Here is a 21,667-nt window from a genome sequence, read left to right on the forward strand (position 1 = left end):
CTAAATGTACTAAAGAAAAACTTGTAAAAACCTTACTTCTCCACATGTCAGTTATTGACACGGTTGAAATAATGAAATTTTTAAATTTAAAATTTGAATTTCAAAAGAAAACTAACAAAATAAGTCTTGTAAGTAAACATGCAAACTGTACATATAACGCCACTACTCTTTCATTTATGTACAAGTTGGGGAACTATATTTTTGAGGCTGCATGGTTATTGGGAAAATGAAAATGGATGATGATGAAGAATCATATATAGAAGCTATCCACATTAAATATGAATATTGGATGTTGTGTAATACACAAAAGTTAGCTTGTGCTAAGAATACTGTTGAATTCACCAAAATAAATTGATCTGTTGGAAACTTTCTAGATACTGACTCAATAAGCTAGCTAGTGACTTATTCATTTATGAAAAAGGCCTAAAACCAGGAGCTCGTGTATTCCCTTCGATAAGAACATGGCACATCATATGGCGCCCCCGGCCACCATCCACCTCGATAAGGACTGTGAAATTGAGATGTTAACCGCACTGGTCACACACCCCTTGCATGTTGTGATAACAAAATGTGCGCTCACATGATCAATAAATAAGTGTGCATTTAATTTGCAGAGAAAATAATAAAAGGTCATAATTAATTCTAAATAACAATACTAGAGAAAAATTAATAACATCATAACTGCAATATCCATAAATCAAATGTATCCAAAGCATAAGTTATTTAATAAAATTCTACAGTCATCCAGTTCATCAAGAAATTGAAACATAACGACATGACAAGTAGAGAAAGGCCCCCAGTTCGTAATGTCGCAATTGTGTTGGATCTCATTGTCCATAACCATCACCATAATCTCCATTCACATCAAAATCTACGGCTCTGAGGAAAGGGACCGTAGTGGGACTCCCATGATGAGATTTTGAAAAATCTCAATAAGTAAAATATTAAGATAAACCTCAAAGATGAAAGGCTAATGTAAATGAAGATATGCAATTTATAGATGGAAAAAAAATTAAATAATACATGCCAAATTATAGGTTTCTGAGCAACAATGCTCAATACACACAAACATCTGAGCAACTTGTTTGGCAATTTTAAAACATTAAGTTTATTAATGTGTGCACCATGGGCCATCCACACACCCTAGCTCCCCTCATCACACCGTGGGTAACGACGCCACCATGTGACTTTGTTCTGAGCGACGCCTAGCTTCACGCCCCATCTTTGACCCATGTCCTTTAGTTGCCGCCATTAGAGAGGCCACGACTTCAATTTGAGACTGTTAACGTCTTGCTCGAGCCTGTTGTCACCCCGCAACAACCCAACGAACGTCACTCAGTATTTTAACTCTTCTGAGTAACCAGACGAGCTCCATCAAGATAATGCCCTATCTCGACTTGGGGTCATGATACTCACATAAATATGCAAAACCCATTTATTAATAACACTTGCACATTGCCTGGGATAAGGCATTCCTTTTTAAACCAAATAAACAGCGAACTCAGCTCATCAAGAATAGAGAGAAAACATACAAATTCTCGTAAGCATTCACACGTTGAAAATTAGTCCAAATGACTAGAAACTCCAGCAACCATTTACATGTAGAAAATCAGACCCAAAAATAATAAAAACATCAAACTCAACTCAACAAGAACAGAGAAAAAAAATTACAAATTCCATCAAGTATTTAAAATTAAACACAATATGTTAAACATACTTACACACACTGCTTAAAAATAATATAACCCATTTTTCCACAACACACCGAGCGCACAACCGATACAAGGACAAGTTCTTCTCACAGTAGGATCGACGAACAAGAATATCTACGGAGAGCGAGTTACCGACGATGGCGAGCTTGTGGTTGTGCAAGGATTGGTTGACTACAACAATATTGTGCATGGCCGAGATGTGTATGTGTGTGTGAGAGGGACAGAGAAAGAGAGAGAATACAAGAGAAATGGTTTTTTGGGATGAATCTTTTCGTCCCGAAAAACCCCATTTTAATCTCAAAATGTTTTTTGAGATGAAAAAAATTCGTCTCTAACTTGTCTCAAAAAGCCTGTCTCAAAAGGTTTTTAGGACTCGTCCCAAAATATACTTTTAGAGACGAAATTGGGCAGATCCATTCGTAGGCGTTCGAATGAGAATTTGTTTCTGAGATGAAACATTTTCGTCCTAAAAACCCGTTCGAATGGAAATAATTTCATTCGAAAAAATCTGAACAGTTTGAACAATACAAAAACTTTACTCGAACAATCAAATAGATTTGATCATGTTCGTATAGAAAAATTGTTGTTCGAACACAATTAATATGAATGATTGCTGCCAGTTCGAATATAAAATGATTGTTCGAACGAGAGTCCATTCAAACTCTAGGCTTTGTAATTTGAACAGACTAGAGTTTTCTCAGGTTATTCGAATGGTTTTATTTTCTGGTTCGAACGCAAGGTAAAAAGATTTACCGTTCGAATTGGGTATTTTCTGCTCGAACGGTCCACACTAGATTATACTCGTCTAATTAAATTTAAATTAAAAGAAATTGGTGGATGCCCAGCAGCCACCAACTCCGATGCCAGTTCATCGCCTTCCTATTGCCAAATTTATCAAGTCTAACATAACATACAATACTCACCAAATGGGACATCCAACGCTGAAAAGTCGCTAGGTGGCAAAAACAGTACCTTGCTCTATATGAAATTTCCTCTAATTTCAATATGAATGCAGATCTCTAGTATTGCCATCATTTATTCTATAAAAATTAATTAGTTTCATGCACTCGATCGGTCCAAAAATGAAGACAATGAAATGCACTAATAGAGGTGTAAAAATTAACTGCGAAATCGAAAAACTGGCCCAAACCAGTGGACTTGGTCCGATTTTGGACCGATCCGGTCCGGAAGTGATTCCCTTAGTTCCGAAACTAGACGGTACCAATTAGGTTTTGGTTCTATGCTTTTTAGGACCGGACTGGACCCGTTCACTATATTATATATTTTAAATTAATGTTTTTAACATAATATATAATATTTTTTATATTATATATAATTTTTATATAATATATAATAATATAAATTATAATTATATATAAGATAATGTTATTATAATTTATAACAAAAAGTTTTAATCTTAAACATGAAAATTTATTTGATCATATACTTTAAACATAAAATATATATATTAATAACATTTTATGGCCTAATAAATTCTGAACATATTCTTTTTTATAAATATATAATAAATTAGTAATAATAATATACATTAGTATATTAATTACATTTCACTTTAATTAATTAGTATACTAATATATTACATTTCATCTTATGCCCTAATACTAATATTGTTAGAACTGAAAAACTAGACTAAATTGGACCGGAATGGTAAAATTGGAGGTACCGGTTTAAGAGGGTAACTAGTGCATAATTGGTTTTCAAAAATGCAAAACCGGTGCATACCGGTTCGGTCCTAAATTTTGTTCAAAACCAGACCGGACCGATTACACCCTTATGCACTAAGTTGACAACGACTGTGTGACCCCAAAAATTAAGGTGTTTTAATTTATTTATTTGTATTATTATTGTTTATTTTATTCTATTTTATTTTATTTTATTTTATTTTATTTTTCAGGATGAATCTCCCCCGATAGATTAATCTAAGGACCCTTAGATGGATGGTTGGTATTAAATCTCCAAGAGAAACCCTAATTCTCCCATTTTCTACTTTCCCTCTCTCTCCTCCCTCTCTCTTCAACTTAACCGACACCTTCACCGATTCTCTTCTTCTCTTCAACCCAGCGGCACCGCCGCAATCTAGTATAACAAGGCAACCGGCGACAACTTGGCCAGGGAGGAGTGACGACAGCGGTAGTGTAGGGAAGAGGCAGAAGACTCTGGAAGGGGTTGAGGACTAAGGAACCCTAATGCATGTGGGGGGGGGGGGGGGGGGAATCTAAACCTAAAGTGTTCTGAAGTGAAGTGCTTAAGGAAGTTTGTGTGTGTATGTGTGTGTGTGACCAACGACGTTGACTGAAGGAGAGGGATCGGGCTCAGCAGGTGTGGGCTTAAGGGATTTGTCCCTGGGCCGTGTTACTCAATGATGTATTTCTTTTTTTGTTTGTTATTTCCTTTTCAATTGTAATTCGTGCAACCCAAATGGTCTTTTATCATGTGTAGGGTTTCAGCTTTATAGAGACGTTGTTAGGTGTCTATTTGTTTTATGTAAAAGCTAATGAATATCTGAATTTACTCCTTCCTCCCTCTCTTTCTCAACCCTTTCTAAAAACGCATACCTCAGGGAAAGCTTTTTCCAGTGTGTGTTAATTCAGTGTGTTACAAGTGGTATCCAGGGACACCGTTACCTGTGCAAATTACAAATCTATAGCTGAAGGTACTAGGCTAAACCAACTATAGGATGGGCTTAATGCCCTAAAAAAATCCTCAGAATCTCTGTATCAGGAGCTAAAAAAATCCACAGATTCAAAACTATCCCATATAGATATAGAGATAGCAACATTAAAAAGGCAAAATGAAGCTATTGTGCAGCAATTAGCTATTATTACAGCTGAGATAAAAAAAAGGGTAATCCTAGTCCGAATTCTGGGGAGTCTTCTTCAGGTGGGCAGGATGAAAATGACCATGAACAGCTGCAGCTACAGCAACAACAACAACAGTTCCAGGAGCAGCACTTTCATCAGCAGCAGCAGTTCCATCAACAACAGCAAGGAGAGATCCAGGCACGCACAGTAAGCTTGGACTTCCTTTTATTCAATGGAGAAAACCCTGTAGGCTGGATCTATAAAGTTAATCAATTCTTTCATTTCCATAATACTACCCCACAAAACCGAGTGAAACTTGCATCCTTTCACTTAGAGGGAAAATCACTGGTTTGGTTCTAAGATCTAGAACAAAGTGCTCAAATCCAAGATTGAGATATGTTCACTAGAGTAATACTAGTGCGATTTGGGCCTAATGCCTATGATGACCCCATGGAGGCCCTCATTAGGTTAAAGTAGACTAACACTATTAAGGATTACGGAGCAAACTTTGAAACCTTATCAAATAGGTTAAGAGGGATATCAGATGCTTCCAAGTTAAATTGTTTTTTAAGCGGGTTAAAGGATGAAATAAGACTACCAGTGAGAATGTTCAGCCCCACTAATGTAATCACTGCATATAGTCTAACCAAGATACAAAAGGAGAATATCAATCTATCTAAAAGAAATCCCAGGCCCAGTTTACACTACTCCCATGAATTGGGTATCCTAAAAAATCCCAACCACCATTTTAGCCACCAAATAGAAAATGCCAAGCCAAACCAAAAGCCATCCTTAACCATACACAAAATTAACCAAAACCAAATGAATGAAAGAAGGGAAAAGGGATTATGTTACCATTGTGATGCCAAGTGGGTTCCCCGGCATAAGTGCCAAAATCCCAAACTGTTTTTGCTTGATGAAGTTTTGCTAGACAATGAGAGTAGTGGAGTGATTGAAGAAGTTAAAGGTGATAAGGTTGAAGAAGTTCTAGCAACCCTAGACACATGTCAACCCAAACCAACCCAAAATCTCCCTCCATGCCATAATTGGATCCTTTAACCCGAAAACAATGAGAGTGAAGGAGAGGATTGGGAAGCAATAGATCAACATTTTGATTGACACTGGTTCTACACACAACTTCTTAGACCCAGCCATATTAAAGAAAACTAATCTACCCTTAGATGACAAGGAAAAGGTGAAGGTGAAGGTGAAGGTTGCAAATGGTGAGTTGGTCCCTAGTGTAGGGAAATGCAGTGAGGTGAAGGTCTTTATTCAAGGCACTACCTTTGTGATGGAAGTTCATGTAATTGTACTATCCGAATGTGATATGGTGTTGGGAATTAAATGGCTGCGTGAGTTGGAAAAAATTTTGTGGGATTTTGATAAGCTAACTATGCAATTTTGTTATAAGGGTGAAAAAATAAACATGCAGGGGTTAACAGCTACCAAGATGATTGAGGAAGGGTCTCTAAACATGCTGAACAATTTAGAGACCAAATGGGTTATTTTGCAACTCAAAGAATGGGAAAATTCCCCCGATCCACAAGCTGGAGCCAAGATTCCAGCAACTATTCAGATATTACTGAAACAATTTGGAGATGTATTCTCACAACCTAAAGGACTCCCACCTCCACGAGCCTACGACCACTCCATAAACCTCATACCCAACATTAAACCCATTTCTATAAGACTTTACCGTTACCTCTATTACCAAAAAGACTAGATTGAGAAAATAGTACAGGAGCTATTGTCTATAGGAGTGATCCAACCTAGCCAAAGTCCCCACTCTTCTCCCGTGTTGCTGGTAAGAAAAACTGATGGAACATGGCAATTGTGAGTTGACTATAGGGGGCTGAGCAGTGTAATCATCAAGGATAAATTTCTCATTGTCGTGGTTGAAGAGCTAATGGATGAGCTACACAGGTCAACCATATTCTATAAGCTAGATTTGAGGTTCGACTATCATCAAATACGGGTTAAGACTAACGACATACCCAAAACTTCCTTAAGGACTCATGAGGGACACTATGAGTTCCTAGTAATGCCATTTGGGCTCACTAACGCCTCCTCAATCTTCCAAAGTCTTATGAACGAGGTATTTCGACTCTTTCTAAGAAAGTTTATACTTTTGTTTTTTTATAACATTTTGGTGTACAGCAAAACAGAAGGGGAACATGCACAACACTTATTGGTCACCTTAGAGACACTAAGGCAACATAAGTTATTTGCAAAACAATCCAAGTGCCAATTTGGTTGTGAGGTGGTGGCTTACCTAGGCCATCTAATTTCGGCTAAAGGGGTACAAGCAGATCCAAAAAAGTTAAATGCCATGGTAGAGCGGCCCCTACCTAAGTCCCTTAAGGCTCTAAAAGGATTTTTGGGCTTGACAGGCCACTGCCGCAGATTTATAAAAAAGTATAGTGAGATTGTTGCACCACTTACAAGGTTGCTTAAAAAGGAGTGTTTTCATTGGAGTGAAGAGGCTAAGTTTGCATTTCAAAGATTAAAAGAGGCAGTAACTCAACCACCAGTTTTGGCTCTTCTAGATTTCTCCCTACCGTTGATAATTGAATGTGACGCCTTGGGGACAACAATAGGGGTAGTTTTGATGCAGTGTGGGAGACCAATAGCGTTTTTCAGCAAGGCCCTTAAAGGCAAATCCCTTCCACCATCTACATATGAGAATGAGCTATTTGCTTTGGTTTCAACAGTATTAAAGTGGAGGCCTTACTTATTGGGGCCGACCTTTGTGGTTAGAACCGACCAACAAAGTCTCAAAGCACTTGCTTGATAAGAAAATTGGAACCCCTATGCAGCAAAAATGGATAACTAAGCTACTTGGCTACGATTTCATTGTGGAGTATAAAAAGGGGTCCGAGAATAGGGTGGCAAATGCCCTATCCCGAAAAGACAAGGAACTTGAAAGGGCTTTAATGCTTATCACCTTCCCCAGTATGGAATGGGTGGAAGATTTGAAGAGAGCTTATGAATTGGATAGGCACTTAAAGGAGCTGCTAAGGAACAGTTCAAAAGGTAAGTTAAGCTCTAACTATATCTTGAGGGATGGGTTACTATTGTACAAGAATAGATTATGCATTCCTCAGCATGAGGAATTTAAAAATAAATTAATTGAGCTGTCCCACAGCAACCCATAGGGGGGGACATTCAGGTTATGATAACACTATTCATCGAATGAGGAGGGATTCTACTCGTCGAGAATGAAAAAAGATTTGAAGAAGTTTATCAGGGCATGTGATATTTGGTGAAGGTAGATAACACTCTACCAAGTGGCTTACTACAGCCATTACCAATACCATCTCAACCATGAACCAATATCATCATGGATTTCATTGACGAGCTACCAATTTCACAATAGTATGATTGTTTATGGGTTGTGGTTGACTGATTGACAAAGTATAGTCACTTTGTGCCCCTTAGACACCCCTACACAGCCAAGACAGTGGCTAATCTATTCCCAAAAAATTCCCTCAAGCTACATGGGTTACCCCGCTCTATAGTTTCTAACAGAGACTACATTCACAAGCTAATTTTGGCAGGATCTTCCTACAGGGGGTTCAAATGTCAATGAGCACTGCGTATCATCCTCAGACCAACGGGCAGACAGAAGCAGTGTGGGCCAAAAGATTGGGCAGTGTGGGTTCCCCTTGCCGAGCGGTGGTACAACTGCACTCGACACACATCTATAAGGATCTCACCCTTTGAGACCCTTTATGGTTACCCCCCACCCCGGTTGCTAGACTACATCCCAGGAACAGCCAGTGCTGACACTGTGGACTTAACTTTACACAACAGAGACCAGATTTCAAAACTACTTAAGTAGAATTTAGAATAAGCCCAAAATTGCATGAAAAAGTATTTTGATTTGAAGAGAAAGGAGCAACATTTTGTAGAAGGGGAATGGGAATACCTATGCCTACAACCTTACCGACAAACCACCATAGCCCATTGGCACAGCCTCAAGCTAGCTCCATGGTTTTTTCAACCTCTCCCACTCACCTAATATTGCAGGGAGTGGGAAAGGTTGCATACAAGCTAGATCTCCCTTCCACTTCAAGAATCCACCATACCTTCCATGTGTCTCAACTCAAAAGGAAGATTGGCTCCAAGATCACGGCTATTCCTTCGCTACCACCTGTGGATGAACAAGGGGTTCTTTGGCCTGAACCTGAGAAGGTCCTCAGTCGACGCATGGTCAAGGCTAGGAACAAGGCCAGGGCGGAGCTGCTTATTAGGTGGCACAGACAAGAGGCGACAGATGCAACCTGGGAGGGGTATTCACAACTGAAGGAACACATTCCCCACCTTGTGGGCAAGGTGTTTTGATGGGAAGGGGTATGTAACAAGGCTGCTGATGACAGCTTGGCCAGGGAAGAGTGACGGCGGTGGTAGTGTAGGGAAGAGGCAGAAGACTCGGGAAGGGATTGAAGACTAAGGAACCTTAATGCACGTGGGGGGGGGGGGGTGTTCTGAAGTGAAGTACTTAAGGAAGTGAGTGTGTGTGTGTGTTCTGAAGTGAATGACCAACGACGTTGACTAAAAGAGAGGGGCTAGGCTCAGCAGGCATGGGCTTAAGGGATTTGTCCCTGGGCCATGTTACTCAATGATGTATTTATTTTTTTGTTTGTTATTTCCTTTTCAGTTGTAATTCGTGAAGGCTGGTACAAGCCCATGTCCTTTTATCATGTGTAGGGTTTCAGCTTTATAGAGGCGCCATTAGGTGTCTGGTTTTTTTATGCAAAAACTAATGAATATCTAAATTTATTCCTTCCTGCCTCTCTTTCTCAACCCTTTCTGAAAAAACATCCCTCAGGGAAGGCTTTTTCCAGTGTGTGTTAAATCAGTGTGTTACATCCAGCCACCACCACCGCACTAGCAGCCTTCCCTCTCACAGGCGACCACCTCCTCACCGAAACCCCCCCCCCCCCCCCCCACGACGCAACTCCCTCCCTTCCCTTTTCCCTCCCCTTCTCGCACTGGTTCCCTCCTTCGACACAAGCAACGCTACTGTCACAGTCATCAGCGCCACCGCACCGAGCACCTAACGCTGGTGACCCTCCCCCCTACCGAACCCAGCCACTCATCTCCTCGATCTGCCCCTCACGCAGCCCACTCTCTCACACAGTTTCCCCACATCGCAGCCCAGGTACGCCCCCTATAGCCGCGCATCGCCCCTACTTGCACGCCGGACCTCCGCCCCTCGGCCATACCTTCTTTCTTAAGCCACGCCGACCTATCATTCTCTCTCACGCTCTCTTTCCCTCTCGGGTCTCCACTATGCATGGCCAGATTTGCCGCCTTGACCACCCTCCATTGCGAGAATCTCTTAACCACCCATTAGCACCCCAGATGTGACCTCATTTTCGAGAAAAACCCACAAAAAGCCCTCTGTCTCACTCGCCCGAATTCGTCGCTGCCACCTTGCACCGCTGTTGCCCCTCCGCTGCTCCGCCACTTTTGGCGTCACCTCGATGAGCCAAAGCTACCTCTAGTTGTTTATTTTAGTTTATGTTTATGTTTTGTTTATTTGCTAACAGTTTGGTGTCTGTTTGCGAAGTGATGCGCGCACTCGTCCAATCACAGGACCCCGTAGACAAAAGCACATTCAATCATCTAAATTTCTCATCCGCATTGTACGTAACTCTCCTACGCGACCCTTGAGTTCAAGATGTGAATTTATCACTAACTTTGTTTGAAGTATGGTTGTGTTAAAAAGGGCCTTGGGCCCGATAAAGCGTTGGGCTTGATATCATAGTAGTGGCTGGAAATTGGGCCATGGGCCACTTGGAGGATGGGATTACGCGTGTAGCTTGGTATGTGAAATTGTGACTGTTGTGACGTTGTATATTGTCTTATGTGTGTTATGCCACGTCATTCAATATACTGTCTATCATGCATCTACATTTTTACCGTAATTACTATTTGTACGATTTTTTAACTGTGTTGTGTTATGCCATGTTGTATGAATTAAAAACTGGGTTTTGGTGTACTGGTGATATCGTATGGGTGCATGCGTATCACGACCCCAAGTCGAGATAGGGCATTATCTCAGTGGAGCTCATCTATTCACTCAAGAGTATAATAAACTGAGTGATATCCTCTAGGTTGTCGCTGGGCAACAACGGGCTTGGACAAGACGGTAACGCTCTCGTGTCGACTCCATGGCCTCTCTGCTAGCAGGGGCTAAAGGATGTCTAGTAATGTACACGCCAGGCGCGAAGCTAGGCATTACTTGTTACGAAGTCACATGCTCGGTTGTTACCCGTGGTGTGACAAAGGGAGCCAAGGTGTGCACATGGTCCATAGGGGATACCATGGTGCATGCGTAATAAATGGTTGTGTTTTGGGCCAAAGGACGTTTTTGGCGTGTGTGATTCTGGTTAAATGTGTTCTTTTGGAAAAATGGATATTGTGATCTTTTGCATGTATGGTTGTCTTACTTTGTTGGTTGTATAAATGCATGTTTTAAACTCTTGATTGTTGCATGTTGATTACTTAATGAGATTGCGAAATCTCACTCTGGTGTTCCTACCTACGGTAGACTTTGATGCATAGGGAGAGTTTGAACCGGAGGGACAAGCTCTGTCAGAGGGGTGATTGCTGGAGCTTTCTATTTTCTAGCTCTCCCATACTTGTCGTGGGACTTATTATCGCTTTATTTATATTTTTAGCCGAATGACTTTATAACCTCTTAGAGGATTATTACTTTTTGGATTGTACTATTTAAAATTTCCTGGTACTTAGCTTTGACCATCCTTTTAATCTTCTGCTCCGTTATTTATGTTGTACACATATTGTATGTTCACACACACTAGCACTTGGTGATGGGTGTGTGATCTATGTAGTCATTATCCCAGTGTCACGACTTCCACCAAATCACATGTGGGAGTCGAGAGCGCCACAACGACACTAGCAATATCACCCAACTATTGGCTTGGAAGACCTAGGGTAATTTTTTTTCCACAACTTTGCTTTGGGATTTTGTGGGATTTATCGCCATATGCCTAAATCTACAACATCATGGAGTTGGACATTGTCACAAAGGAAGAAAAATGGTGCCACATTTCTATGCATATATGGAACAGCTTGTTATTATCAGCCGGCCACTAAACTGAATTCTACTTTACAATGACTAATAGAACATAAGATGGCCTGATATGTCTTTTCTTTTTTAAGTTTTCTCAATGCATGACTTCCGATGGCTTTCCATAGTGCGTTGAGAAAAGTGACTAGCTAGCTTGATCAAAACAGGAATAAGAAGAGAGACAAAACACTGCAACCGCATGAAATATATCTTTCTTCTGTGGTGTAATATATATATATATATATATGCAGTGATCAGAATCTACTCATCATGTTTAGATAATAAACTATATATTGCTTAATGTCTTAGTGACAATAAATAAAAGCAACCTTCTTGTGGATTTTCCCTACCTGAAAATTAAGATCAGCCTGTATTAGGGCAGGTTTGGGAGGTGAGATGAGAATTTTGTGTTTTGTTTAAGAGTTTAAAATATTGTGTTTTAATATTATTATTGTATTGGGATTTGAAAAAAGTGAATTGAGATTTGAAAAAATTGAATTGTTTATTATATTTTGTATAAGAATTTGAAAAAAGTGTAATGATGAGATGAGATGAGAATTTTGTATCTCATCCCATCCCCCAAATATCTGGGGATCAAGGGGTCCCCTCAAACATCATGTTAATTAATGACAGGTTTCTACCATTTTATTTTCAAGTGAAAGATGAAAAATAGTTATAAAATAGTTATAAAAGAGTTGTAAGTGTATCATTATTTACTAAAGATATTAATACTTGGTTACAAAGTCCGGTAATGAAATAGTCTTGACATGAAAGAGAAAGTTAATGCACCTTGGTCAGATAAATACATTAATTCTGAGAATGTGCAAGACTAATAGACGAAAACTAATTAGACAATGAGGAAAGCCAATAGAAGTAGTACCGGTGCATGCCCTTGCTTGATATGAAATTCCCTCTAATTTCAATATGACTGTGCAAGGCTTTAGCATAACCTCTTCGTTTATTGCCGAACAATGATTTAACTTAGAGTTTTATTATGTGCAAGCAAATTTATGTACTAATCTACGTATTAATATTGTTGCCTTCATATTTTAAATTTAAATTATCATTGTTTTCAATAAAATTTAGTTTCTGACCAATCATATTAAATAAGTGTATGTATTAATATGCATAATCGCTTACAATTAGATTTTTCTTTAAACTTAATGCCCTTGGTCAAGAAGAGAAAACAATGAAACGCACCAAGTTGAATATGACACAAGCATCTCCCACTTACTTGGGTTGGAATAACTATGGGAGTTTTTTTCCACCACTTTGCTTTTGTCGATTTATTGAATTGGACCACTGGGATATTGCTTTTGACTTGAAATAGAGATATGAATATCACGTAAAACATCATGAGGACATTGTCAGACAGGAAAAAACTGGTGCCAAATTTCTATGGATGTGTGTGGGTGTGGGCCGGGTGTAGAACTTGGGGATAAGCCCACTAAACTAAACTGGATTCTACATTACAATAATTAAAAGTATTTTAATAGATTAATCAAAATTAAAAGATATTTTTTATAAATATAAGATAAATTTGATTTTTAGTTATTCTATTCATATAAATTTTGATATTGAAATAGTTATTTTTTTATTATATAATAATAAAATAATATGAGATAAATTTGATTTTAATTATTCACATTAAAATCTCTACATTTGATTATCTATTTATTTATTATATAGTAATGAATAATTAATAATTAAAAAAAATTAATTATTAATTTATTTTATTTTATCCTATTTTATTATTCTACTTATTTTATACGTTAATTATAATTATATTCTAATTAAATTATGGATTAAAAAATTGTCATTTTTTTAATCGTTTCAACATTGACCTTTGAATTGTATTTTATTTTCCGTTCAACTCGACCTCTAGGGTTTCGTATTCGTTTAGAGAGAGAAAGGGAGAAGAACAATAAGAAGATGCAGTTGGACTCTCCCTTGTCACTTGCTTTCTTTACGTTCTCTATTTTTCTTTTTCGAGTTCGCCTTTTGTCATTATTTTGGGGGGGTTTCTTCTCAGTTCTGTGGGGTGGAGTCTTGTTGCAGATTTCAGTCATAATTTGGTATAACTCAAGTATATGAGCTTGGGATTTGAGGAATTCTTGGGCATACAGACCGGAGCTGATTTAATCTGGGTTTTGTTGATTTAATCTGGGTTTTGCTGATTTAATCGAAGACGAAGCTCTCAGGCTTGGTGGGGAAGAGCGTTCTGGTTTTTTGTGAGGCAAGGAAGAAGGTCGTTGATAAGAAAGAAATTAAGAGAAAAATAATTGATAAAAAATATATTTGATGTATCTACATGAATCTTTAAATTTAAAAAAATTTTGAATGTCACTATCGTTAAATTTTAATTATTTGGAATTTAATTAATTCATTACGAGCATATTTTATTTTTTAATAACTAACTATTCAATGATTTAGCTTTTAACTAATTCATTGAGGATGCTCTAATAGAACATGAGATTGCTTATTTAATTTTCAGTTTTCTCCATATAAAATTATTCGTATCAGCCCATAGCCGCAGCACCAGCACATGAGGTGTGCTGCGGTAAAATAATAATAATAATAATAATAATGTGAGATGTGCTATAGACTGATGCATAGAATGATTCTTTCATCATGCACTTGCAATTTACTTTTCATGGTGTGTTGAGAAAAGCAACAAGCTTGGTCAAAACATGCATGAATGAGTAGAAAGAGGACCAAACACCAATATCTCCGCAATGTATTTAAATGTAGAATATATCTATTTATAAATCTGTTTATTTCGTACATATATACTTATGTAAATTTAGTTTGCCATATCAATTGGCATAAAAAGATTTTTATTTTTTGAATTTTGTTTTTAATAACTAACATACATACTTCACAATAAGCGATGTGTTTACAACCGAAATGTAAATAGAGAAATTCTTAAATATAGTATCATCATGGTGAGGTAATAGATTCATTGTGAAGTACTCTCCTTACTTTGTTTCTTCAACAGTCCATTAATTCATTTTATCTTAATTTATATTTTTAGTTTACAATGATACATATATGCATGATTCTAATAAAAAATAATAATAATTTTAGATTTTCATGATCTGAGTTTATATCATGGGTGACATAAAAATTGTCGAAAATAATTCAATTGTCTCATTTAACTAATCTGCTTAAATTTTCAATCCAAAGGTGACATAAAAATTTTATATCATTTTAAAATTCCACATAAAGATTTACCAAGCAACAATGCTCAATACACACAAAATATCGGCCACTTGTTTGAGGCCCCATGATACCGGGCTTATTATAGGAAATAAAAAATAAAAGATAAAGGAATCTAATGGGATACATATATCACTACCCAAAGGAAGATAAGCTCACCACCCGAATAAGAATACCAAAGGGATACAGAAATCACCACCCAAAGAAAACTCACAAGGGATACAAAGCAAGAACTCGACACCTATCAGAATCCACCGAAGGATAAGAGTTATAAGAATAAGCACTTCTTCATAAGCTAAAAAACTCAATTTTGTAATCAACTCAAGTCAAATTTTTCATTAGCATCAAGGGGTTTATATAGGAACACTTGGAACAACCCTCCAAGCATGGGTAATTAAAGCTTGCCTTCCCAACTAACATGAATTAAGACTAATTCCCAACATACATTAATTAAGACTACTTCCCAACTAATATTTATTAAGACTACTTTCAACTAACATGAGAAAATCTGAAAATTCGCCACATTCCACCAGCCTTGTACAATGTTCAGTAAAATCCTTATAACTTCCTCTAGATGGCTCCAAATTGCACACTGTTTGATGCGTTGGAAACTAGAGACATGAGGCTTTCCAATGAGATATAACTTGCTGGCTAAGTCATCCAGAATCTTCCCACAATTAAGTTTAAAAATCCTACTGGGTAATGAATTGGTCTTTGAAGTCATTGGGGCTTAGTGGCTTCATTGGATTTATTAGACTAGTCCTTAAACACTCCTGTGTCGCCCCATGCCATCTAAACATATTGGAAAAAGACTAAAAAATCTAGTTTGGCAGTTTTAAAACATTTAGTTTTGTAATGTGTGCACCATGGTTTCTCCTAAATGGGCCATTTACACACCCTAACTCTCTTCATCACACCATGGATAACGATCGTGCATGTGACTTTGTTCTAAGCGATGTCTAACTTCAACCTGAGAGTGTTAACGTCTCGCCCGAGTCTATTGTCACCGGCAACAACCCAACAAATGTCACTCAGTATTATGCTCTTCTAAGTAACCAGAAGAACTAATTCATTAAGATAATGTCCTATCTCGACTCGACTTGGAGTCATGATACTCACATACACACGTAAAACTCATTTATTAGAAACACTTGCACACTGCTTGGAATAAGGCATTCCTTTTTAAACCAAATAAACAGCCAACTCAACTCATCTAGAATAGAGAGAAAACATACAAATTCCAGTAAGCATTTACAAGTTGAAAAATTGTCCAAATGACTAGAAACTCCAGCAACCATTTACATGTAGAAAATTAGGCCCAAAAATAATAAAAACATCAAACTCAACTCAACAAGAACATAGAAAAAAAAATCACAAATTCCATCAAGTATTTAAAACTAAACACAATATGTTAAACATATTTACACACATTTGTAATACCTCGTATTTTTAGTGTATCTATTTTTAGTGAAAAATTATTTTAATTAATTTTAAATATTTTTTTTCTTGTTTTAAAATTTATCGGATTTTCTCGTTAGATTTATTTTATAATTCTTAAGTTGTGAAATTTACTTTGATGTGCTTTCTTGATATTAATCAGTGTTTGCATTTAAATTTGCTCTTTGCTTTAATGAATAATTTTATTGTTGGACTTTAATTATTATATTCTATTAATTTTGAGTTGCAGTGTTTTTAATTGGCTTTTATTTATTTTTATTGTGCTTTTTCTTTTGTTGGACCCTTCTATTTTCGGACTGGGCTTGTTTGAGTGTATTGTTTTTTTTTCTTTTGGGCCCAACCCATTCTGGTCCCCAGCCCAACCCGTGAGCTTTCAACCCAACCCAGTAATTTTACCCCCCCCCCCCCAAAACGGCGTCGTTTGGTCCAGCCTTAGGGCTTCTTCATTTCTCTTTTCTTCTCCTGCGCACCGTGCTTCTCCACTTCCTTTCCATTTCAGTTTCTTTTCACTTTCTTCAATCCATGCTGCTGCTGTTTCTCCTCTTCTCCTTCATTTTATTCTTTCCTCTGTTTTTCGTTTGGGTTACTGTCTGCAATGTTTCTTCTTCCTTCATCTTATTTTCGGATTTTCCCCTCTGCAAGTTAGCCAACGCCTCCCTTCATTCCTCCATCTTCGGCTGGTAATGTTTCTTTTCCCATCTCTTTAATTTTCGGTTTTCCTTTGTGTTGTAAAACCGTGCAAATCTCTTCCTCTTGAGCAGATTTTTTTCACCTTTTTTTTCTCTCCATTTGCAGGTCTGTCCGTGAGCATCCATTATTGTGCTTTCTCTTAACTCTCCCTTACTAATTTTGTGGCTCATGCTTGTGATTTATTCCCATTGCTTTCCCCTTTTGGTTTGGTCCTTCACTGCTCTGTTGTGTTTTATTTTTTCTGTGCCCTGTTTTTTCCATAAAACCCGTAAACTTCACTCGTATCTTGGTGATTTTGGTGCTTGCCGTGAGTGCGTGTTCTGCTACTGCTAGTGCCTCTCAGTTTCCCTTGAGTAAGTCTTTGCCGTTGCTCATCTCCTGATTTTCTTGTCTTTGGGGTAGTTTCTTAAGAAGAAAATATACATATGTTTGTGAATCTTGGTTACTCAAATGTTATTGGGTGTTTTACCAATTTGCCTTCTTTGGAACATATGAGTTAATATTATGCTCATTGAATCTGAAAGCTTAAGTTTTGTTTTACGTGGGTTATAGTATATTTTGGGCACAGATGTATGGGCTTATAAACTAAGCTAATGTACTGTGTTTTAAACAAAATATTTATAAGTTAATCATGTTGTAGTTTTTATATGTTAAATTCACTTTGTGTGAGTTTTGTTTTAAATACAAATTGAATAAATATTTGAAAGATATTATAAGTACTAATATTTTTAAAAGTACGTAGTAGTGCAGGATTTCTATTTTGAACTCTTTAAAGAGATACTAATTAGTCTATTTTTATTGAATGAAATATTTGTCCTCCTACTTTAATCAGTTTTGTTTTAATGAGCCTTTAAACCGGATATGTATTTTACGCCATAATTGTATCTATTACTAATATTATTATGCAATTTTAGAAATATTCTGAGTTTTATAGTTACGTGGATATTGAGGAATTCAGGAAGTGATAGTATTTTTTTGAATTAAGAGAAATCTTAAGTTTTTGAGGAATTAAAATAGGTATTTCAAGTATAATATGAGATTTATCTGTTCACTGGAGATTTATTTAAGTTACATGAATTTTTATAGGTGACGATTGACAATTGTTCAGTACTGTTGTGGAGAATTTCTGAATAAGTTAAGAAACTCAGGTAAGCGGGATTTCTATGCTAGGCTTTATATGAATTATTGAGACTGAGGTTGACTTTATGAAAACTTTGTATATTTTGTGATGAAATGAGAACTTGGGAAAAACCAACATCAATCGTTTATTTGCATTACTCATGAAATCTGTACGGAAAAATGGAAAAATATTTTCTGACATGCATTGTGTAGACATGAGCTAAATTTTATCATGCTGTCTCTAAAATAGGAAAAAGAACATTATTGAGAATACGAAAAATTGAGCATTTATTTAGAAAGGTGCTCTGACTTTTGTTTTCAATATGTGAGAATGATTTGAATGTCAATACTCTGTTTTGATATAATGTGGCATATGAAAAACTTTTGGCATTACTTTCTGATTCTGTTCTGACTCTGACTCTGATTCTGATATGTGATTCTGATTTTGTTTTGTTCTGATATGTGGCCCTGTCACGGAATATAATAAATAGTGACCTTTGGCCCTGTTACGGGATATAATAGTGACCTCTGGCCCTGTCACGGGATACAATAGTGACCTCTGGCCCTGTCACAGGATATAATAGTGACCTATGGCCCTACTACGGGATATAATAGTGGATTTCTGTTTTGAGTGCAATCGCTTTGATATTCATGGTGATTTATGTTCTGCTTGGCTTTCTGCAAAATGCACAACCCTACCACGGGGGCTAAACATGGCTTTTGTTCTGACATGTTAGAATAAGATGAAGATGTTCAGTCATGTTGTGCCAAATAAGTCTTTGAATATGAAAAGTTAGTTTCTAAATATGAAATGTTTGAAATATCGCTCTGATTTTCTGATAATATGTATTTTTGATATATGCATAATGAAAACTGAAATGTTTTATTTCTGCATTTTGAATGACTCTGTGAAAATGCTCATGTTTACATACTAGCATATGTTCTCTGCTTACTGAGTTGTTGATAACTCACCCCTTATCTCCATAACATTTTTCAGATATTTTTATGGTCAAGCTAGAGAATAAGAACATGAAGTATTGGAACAGTCTGATGATCATAGATGAATGAGTGCTAAGGGTACGAGTATTTTGGAGGATCATATTTTAGTAGTTTTACCTCTAACGGTTATTTTTGGTACATCAAGTTATGATTAATTTGGGTCTTTGTAGAGATGTTATTTGTTATATTAATGTTCTTATTTAGTATTTATGTGGAAGGATACGGATTTTTGGATCAAACGAATAAGTTAAGTATTTTGTGGAGTTTTTGTTTATTTATTATTGATTATTGGAGATGATTTTGAGGAATAAGAGCTAACTCTCCGGACCTCCGGGAACGGAGCGTTACACATTGCTCAAAAATAAAATAACCCATTTTTCCACACACATTGAGCGCAAACCCGATACAAGGACAAGTTCTTCTCACCATAGGGTCGAGGATAAAAAAAATATCTATGGAGAGCAACCTATCGGCGGCAACGAGCTCTTGGTTGTGCAAGGCTTGGTTGACTACGACAATAGGGTGCATGGTCGAGATAAGTGTGAGGGAGAGAGATGGTCGAAAAGGCTTAGACCTCGTTTGTTTACATATATGAGATGAGATGGAAGTTGAAAGTTAAATAAAATGTTGTTAGAATATAATTTTTTAATTTATTTTTTATTTTGTGATTTAAAAAAGTTGAATTGTTTATTGTATTTTGTGTAGGAGTTTGAAAAAATTGTAATAATTAGATGAGATGAGATGGTTTGTGAAAACAAAAAAAGCCTTAGAATCTCGGTTCTAGGCTCATAACGGGTTGAGTTGTTACACAATATCACCTTATAAACAAATGATAAAATAAGAAAATCCACACTAGATTATACTCATCTAAATTTACGTCAAGCAACTATTCTCCGGCAACGATGTCAAAAATTTGACTTACTCAAAAATGAGCAGCGCAAACACTATCCTAAGTGTAGGAGGATGTCGTGTAATAATTGGGAATAAATTCCTAAATCGTCTCTTCAGGGAAAGTTACTTAAAATCAAACTCGTTTAAAATGGTGAAAATATTCATAAAGAGAAAATAAAAATAGTAGTATATGCAATGAATGGAAGAGTGCAACGGGAATAAAAATGGTACTAGTCATGGACTAGATTCATATTTTTAGATTTTTTTAGTGTCGAAATGAAATGTAAACGACTAACAAATTAAAATTAACAATCAAGGAATCAACTAAGCTAAATAATCGTAATTAATCTGAAAATTAAATAATAAAATTAAAATTATTTAAGTCCAAATTAAGTTTTAATTAATCTAATATGCAATAGAACTAAGAGATTAATAAAACTAAGTTAAGAATTAAATTAGATTAGAAAATAAATAACAAAATACAAGCTGAAAATTGAAAAGCCTCAAAATCAAGATTCTAGGGTTCATCCTTGTATTCAAATCATAAATTCTCAAAATCAATCCATAGCAATTGTAATCACTGTTGAATGAAAGCTTAAAAGCGTAAGAAAAATAACGACATTAAGTAAAATAAATTGCCCAAACTTCTAAGCCAAAAATCTCAAAAATATTCCATAAACTTTAAACTAAAATTAAATAAATAGTAGAGAGTGGAAAGAGCAAGCCAAATGGATGGAGATGGATGGCAACAGTGGAGGAGGAAGGCTGGACTGTGGCAATTGGACCCCTCAAGGAGCTCTTCAAATGCGTGCAGCACTTCCCAAAATATGTTTTTTTTTTCCAAACGAAAAGTTTCCTTTTTATTTGTGCGTGTTATATCCATTTCTAGCCTCCAAACGAAAAAGTCCTTGCGGCGTACGTGAGCAGTAAATCCAAAAGCCCTCTATGTGTTGCTTCCGTCCAAAGTCCAAACATCTAGATATGTAAAAATGTTGGTCCTCTTTGACTTACCTTTTGGTGCCTTTTTTACTTCTTCTTTTTTCGCCCAGCCTTTTCTTTTGGTGCTTTTTGATTTTTTTCATGCCTTTTCATTTCTTGACCTATAAAAACAATAAAAATTAGAAATAAAATAAAATAAAAAAGAATAATAGAATATCACAAATATATTGTGCATGTGAATGAACATTGTCCAATTAAATCACAAGTTAGAAAATTAAGCATAAGTCATGCTATTAACCAATTTAAATCACAACTCAGATTTTTCATCTTAATCATTTTTCCATCTAAAATCAATAATAATGAAATGAAATAAATAAAATATATTGGTTCTAAATGTATAAAATATGAAATAACTCAGCTCAATCAGGGATGTCCGGCAACCACCAGCTCCAATGCCAGTTCGTTGCCTTCCTGTTGCTAGATCTGTCGAGTCTGACATTAGAGAGTCACCAAATGGTACATCCAACACCAAAAAGTCAGCAGGTGGCAAAAAGGGTACCTTGGTCTATATGAAGTTTCATCTAATTTCAATATGAATGTAGGTCTTTGGTATTGCCATCGTTTCTTCCATAATAATTAATTAGTTTTGTGATGGGAGAAATCCCCAGGGCCGAGCCTGGGATAGAGACCCGGGCCTTGGGCCAGCGTACAAGACC

At 36.7% G+C, this 21,667-nt stretch overlaps 1 protein-coding gene across 1 annotated transcript; it reads left to right on the top strand.

Annotated features, from left to right (window-relative positions):
* The first annotated feature begins 6,863 nt into the window (after nt 1–6,863).
* Nucleotides 6,864–8,878, top strand: LOC121244283. Its single transcript, XM_041142297.1, has 4 exons — nt 6,864–7,244; nt 7,351–7,567; nt 8,105–8,166; nt 8,564–8,878. Exons 1-4 carry the CDS (start codon nt 6,864–6,866, stop codon nt 8,876–8,878), a joined length of 975 nt encoding a protein of 324 aa, XP_040998231.1.
* The last annotated feature ends 12,789 nt before the right edge of the window (nt 8,879–21,667 follow it).

This window comes from Juglans microcarpa x Juglans regia, chromosome 8S (assembly GCF_004785595.1).
Source record: "Juglans microcarpa x Juglans regia isolate MS1-56 chromosome 8S, Jm3101_v1.0, whole genome shotgun sequence".
NCBI classification, from domain to species: domain Eukaryota; kingdom Viridiplantae; phylum Streptophyta; class Magnoliopsida; order Fagales; family Juglandaceae; genus Juglans; species Juglans microcarpa x Juglans regia.

Excerpts from the sequence above, each read along its gene's own strand:
- LOC121244283 (XM_041142297.1), top strand. The coding sequence starts at position 6,864 with ATGGTAGAGCGGCCCCTACCTAAGTCCCTTAAGGCTCTAAAAGGATTT. Across the intron at positions 7,568-8,104 it reads GCTAAGGAACAGTTCAAAAG|GGGGTTCAAATGTCAATGAG; the intron begins GTAAGTTAAGCT and ends ATCTTCCTACAG. Across the intron at positions 8,167-8,563 it reads AACGGGCAGACAGAAGCAGT|GGAGTGGGAAAGGTTGCATA; the intron begins GTGGGCCAAAAG and ends CTAATATTGCAG.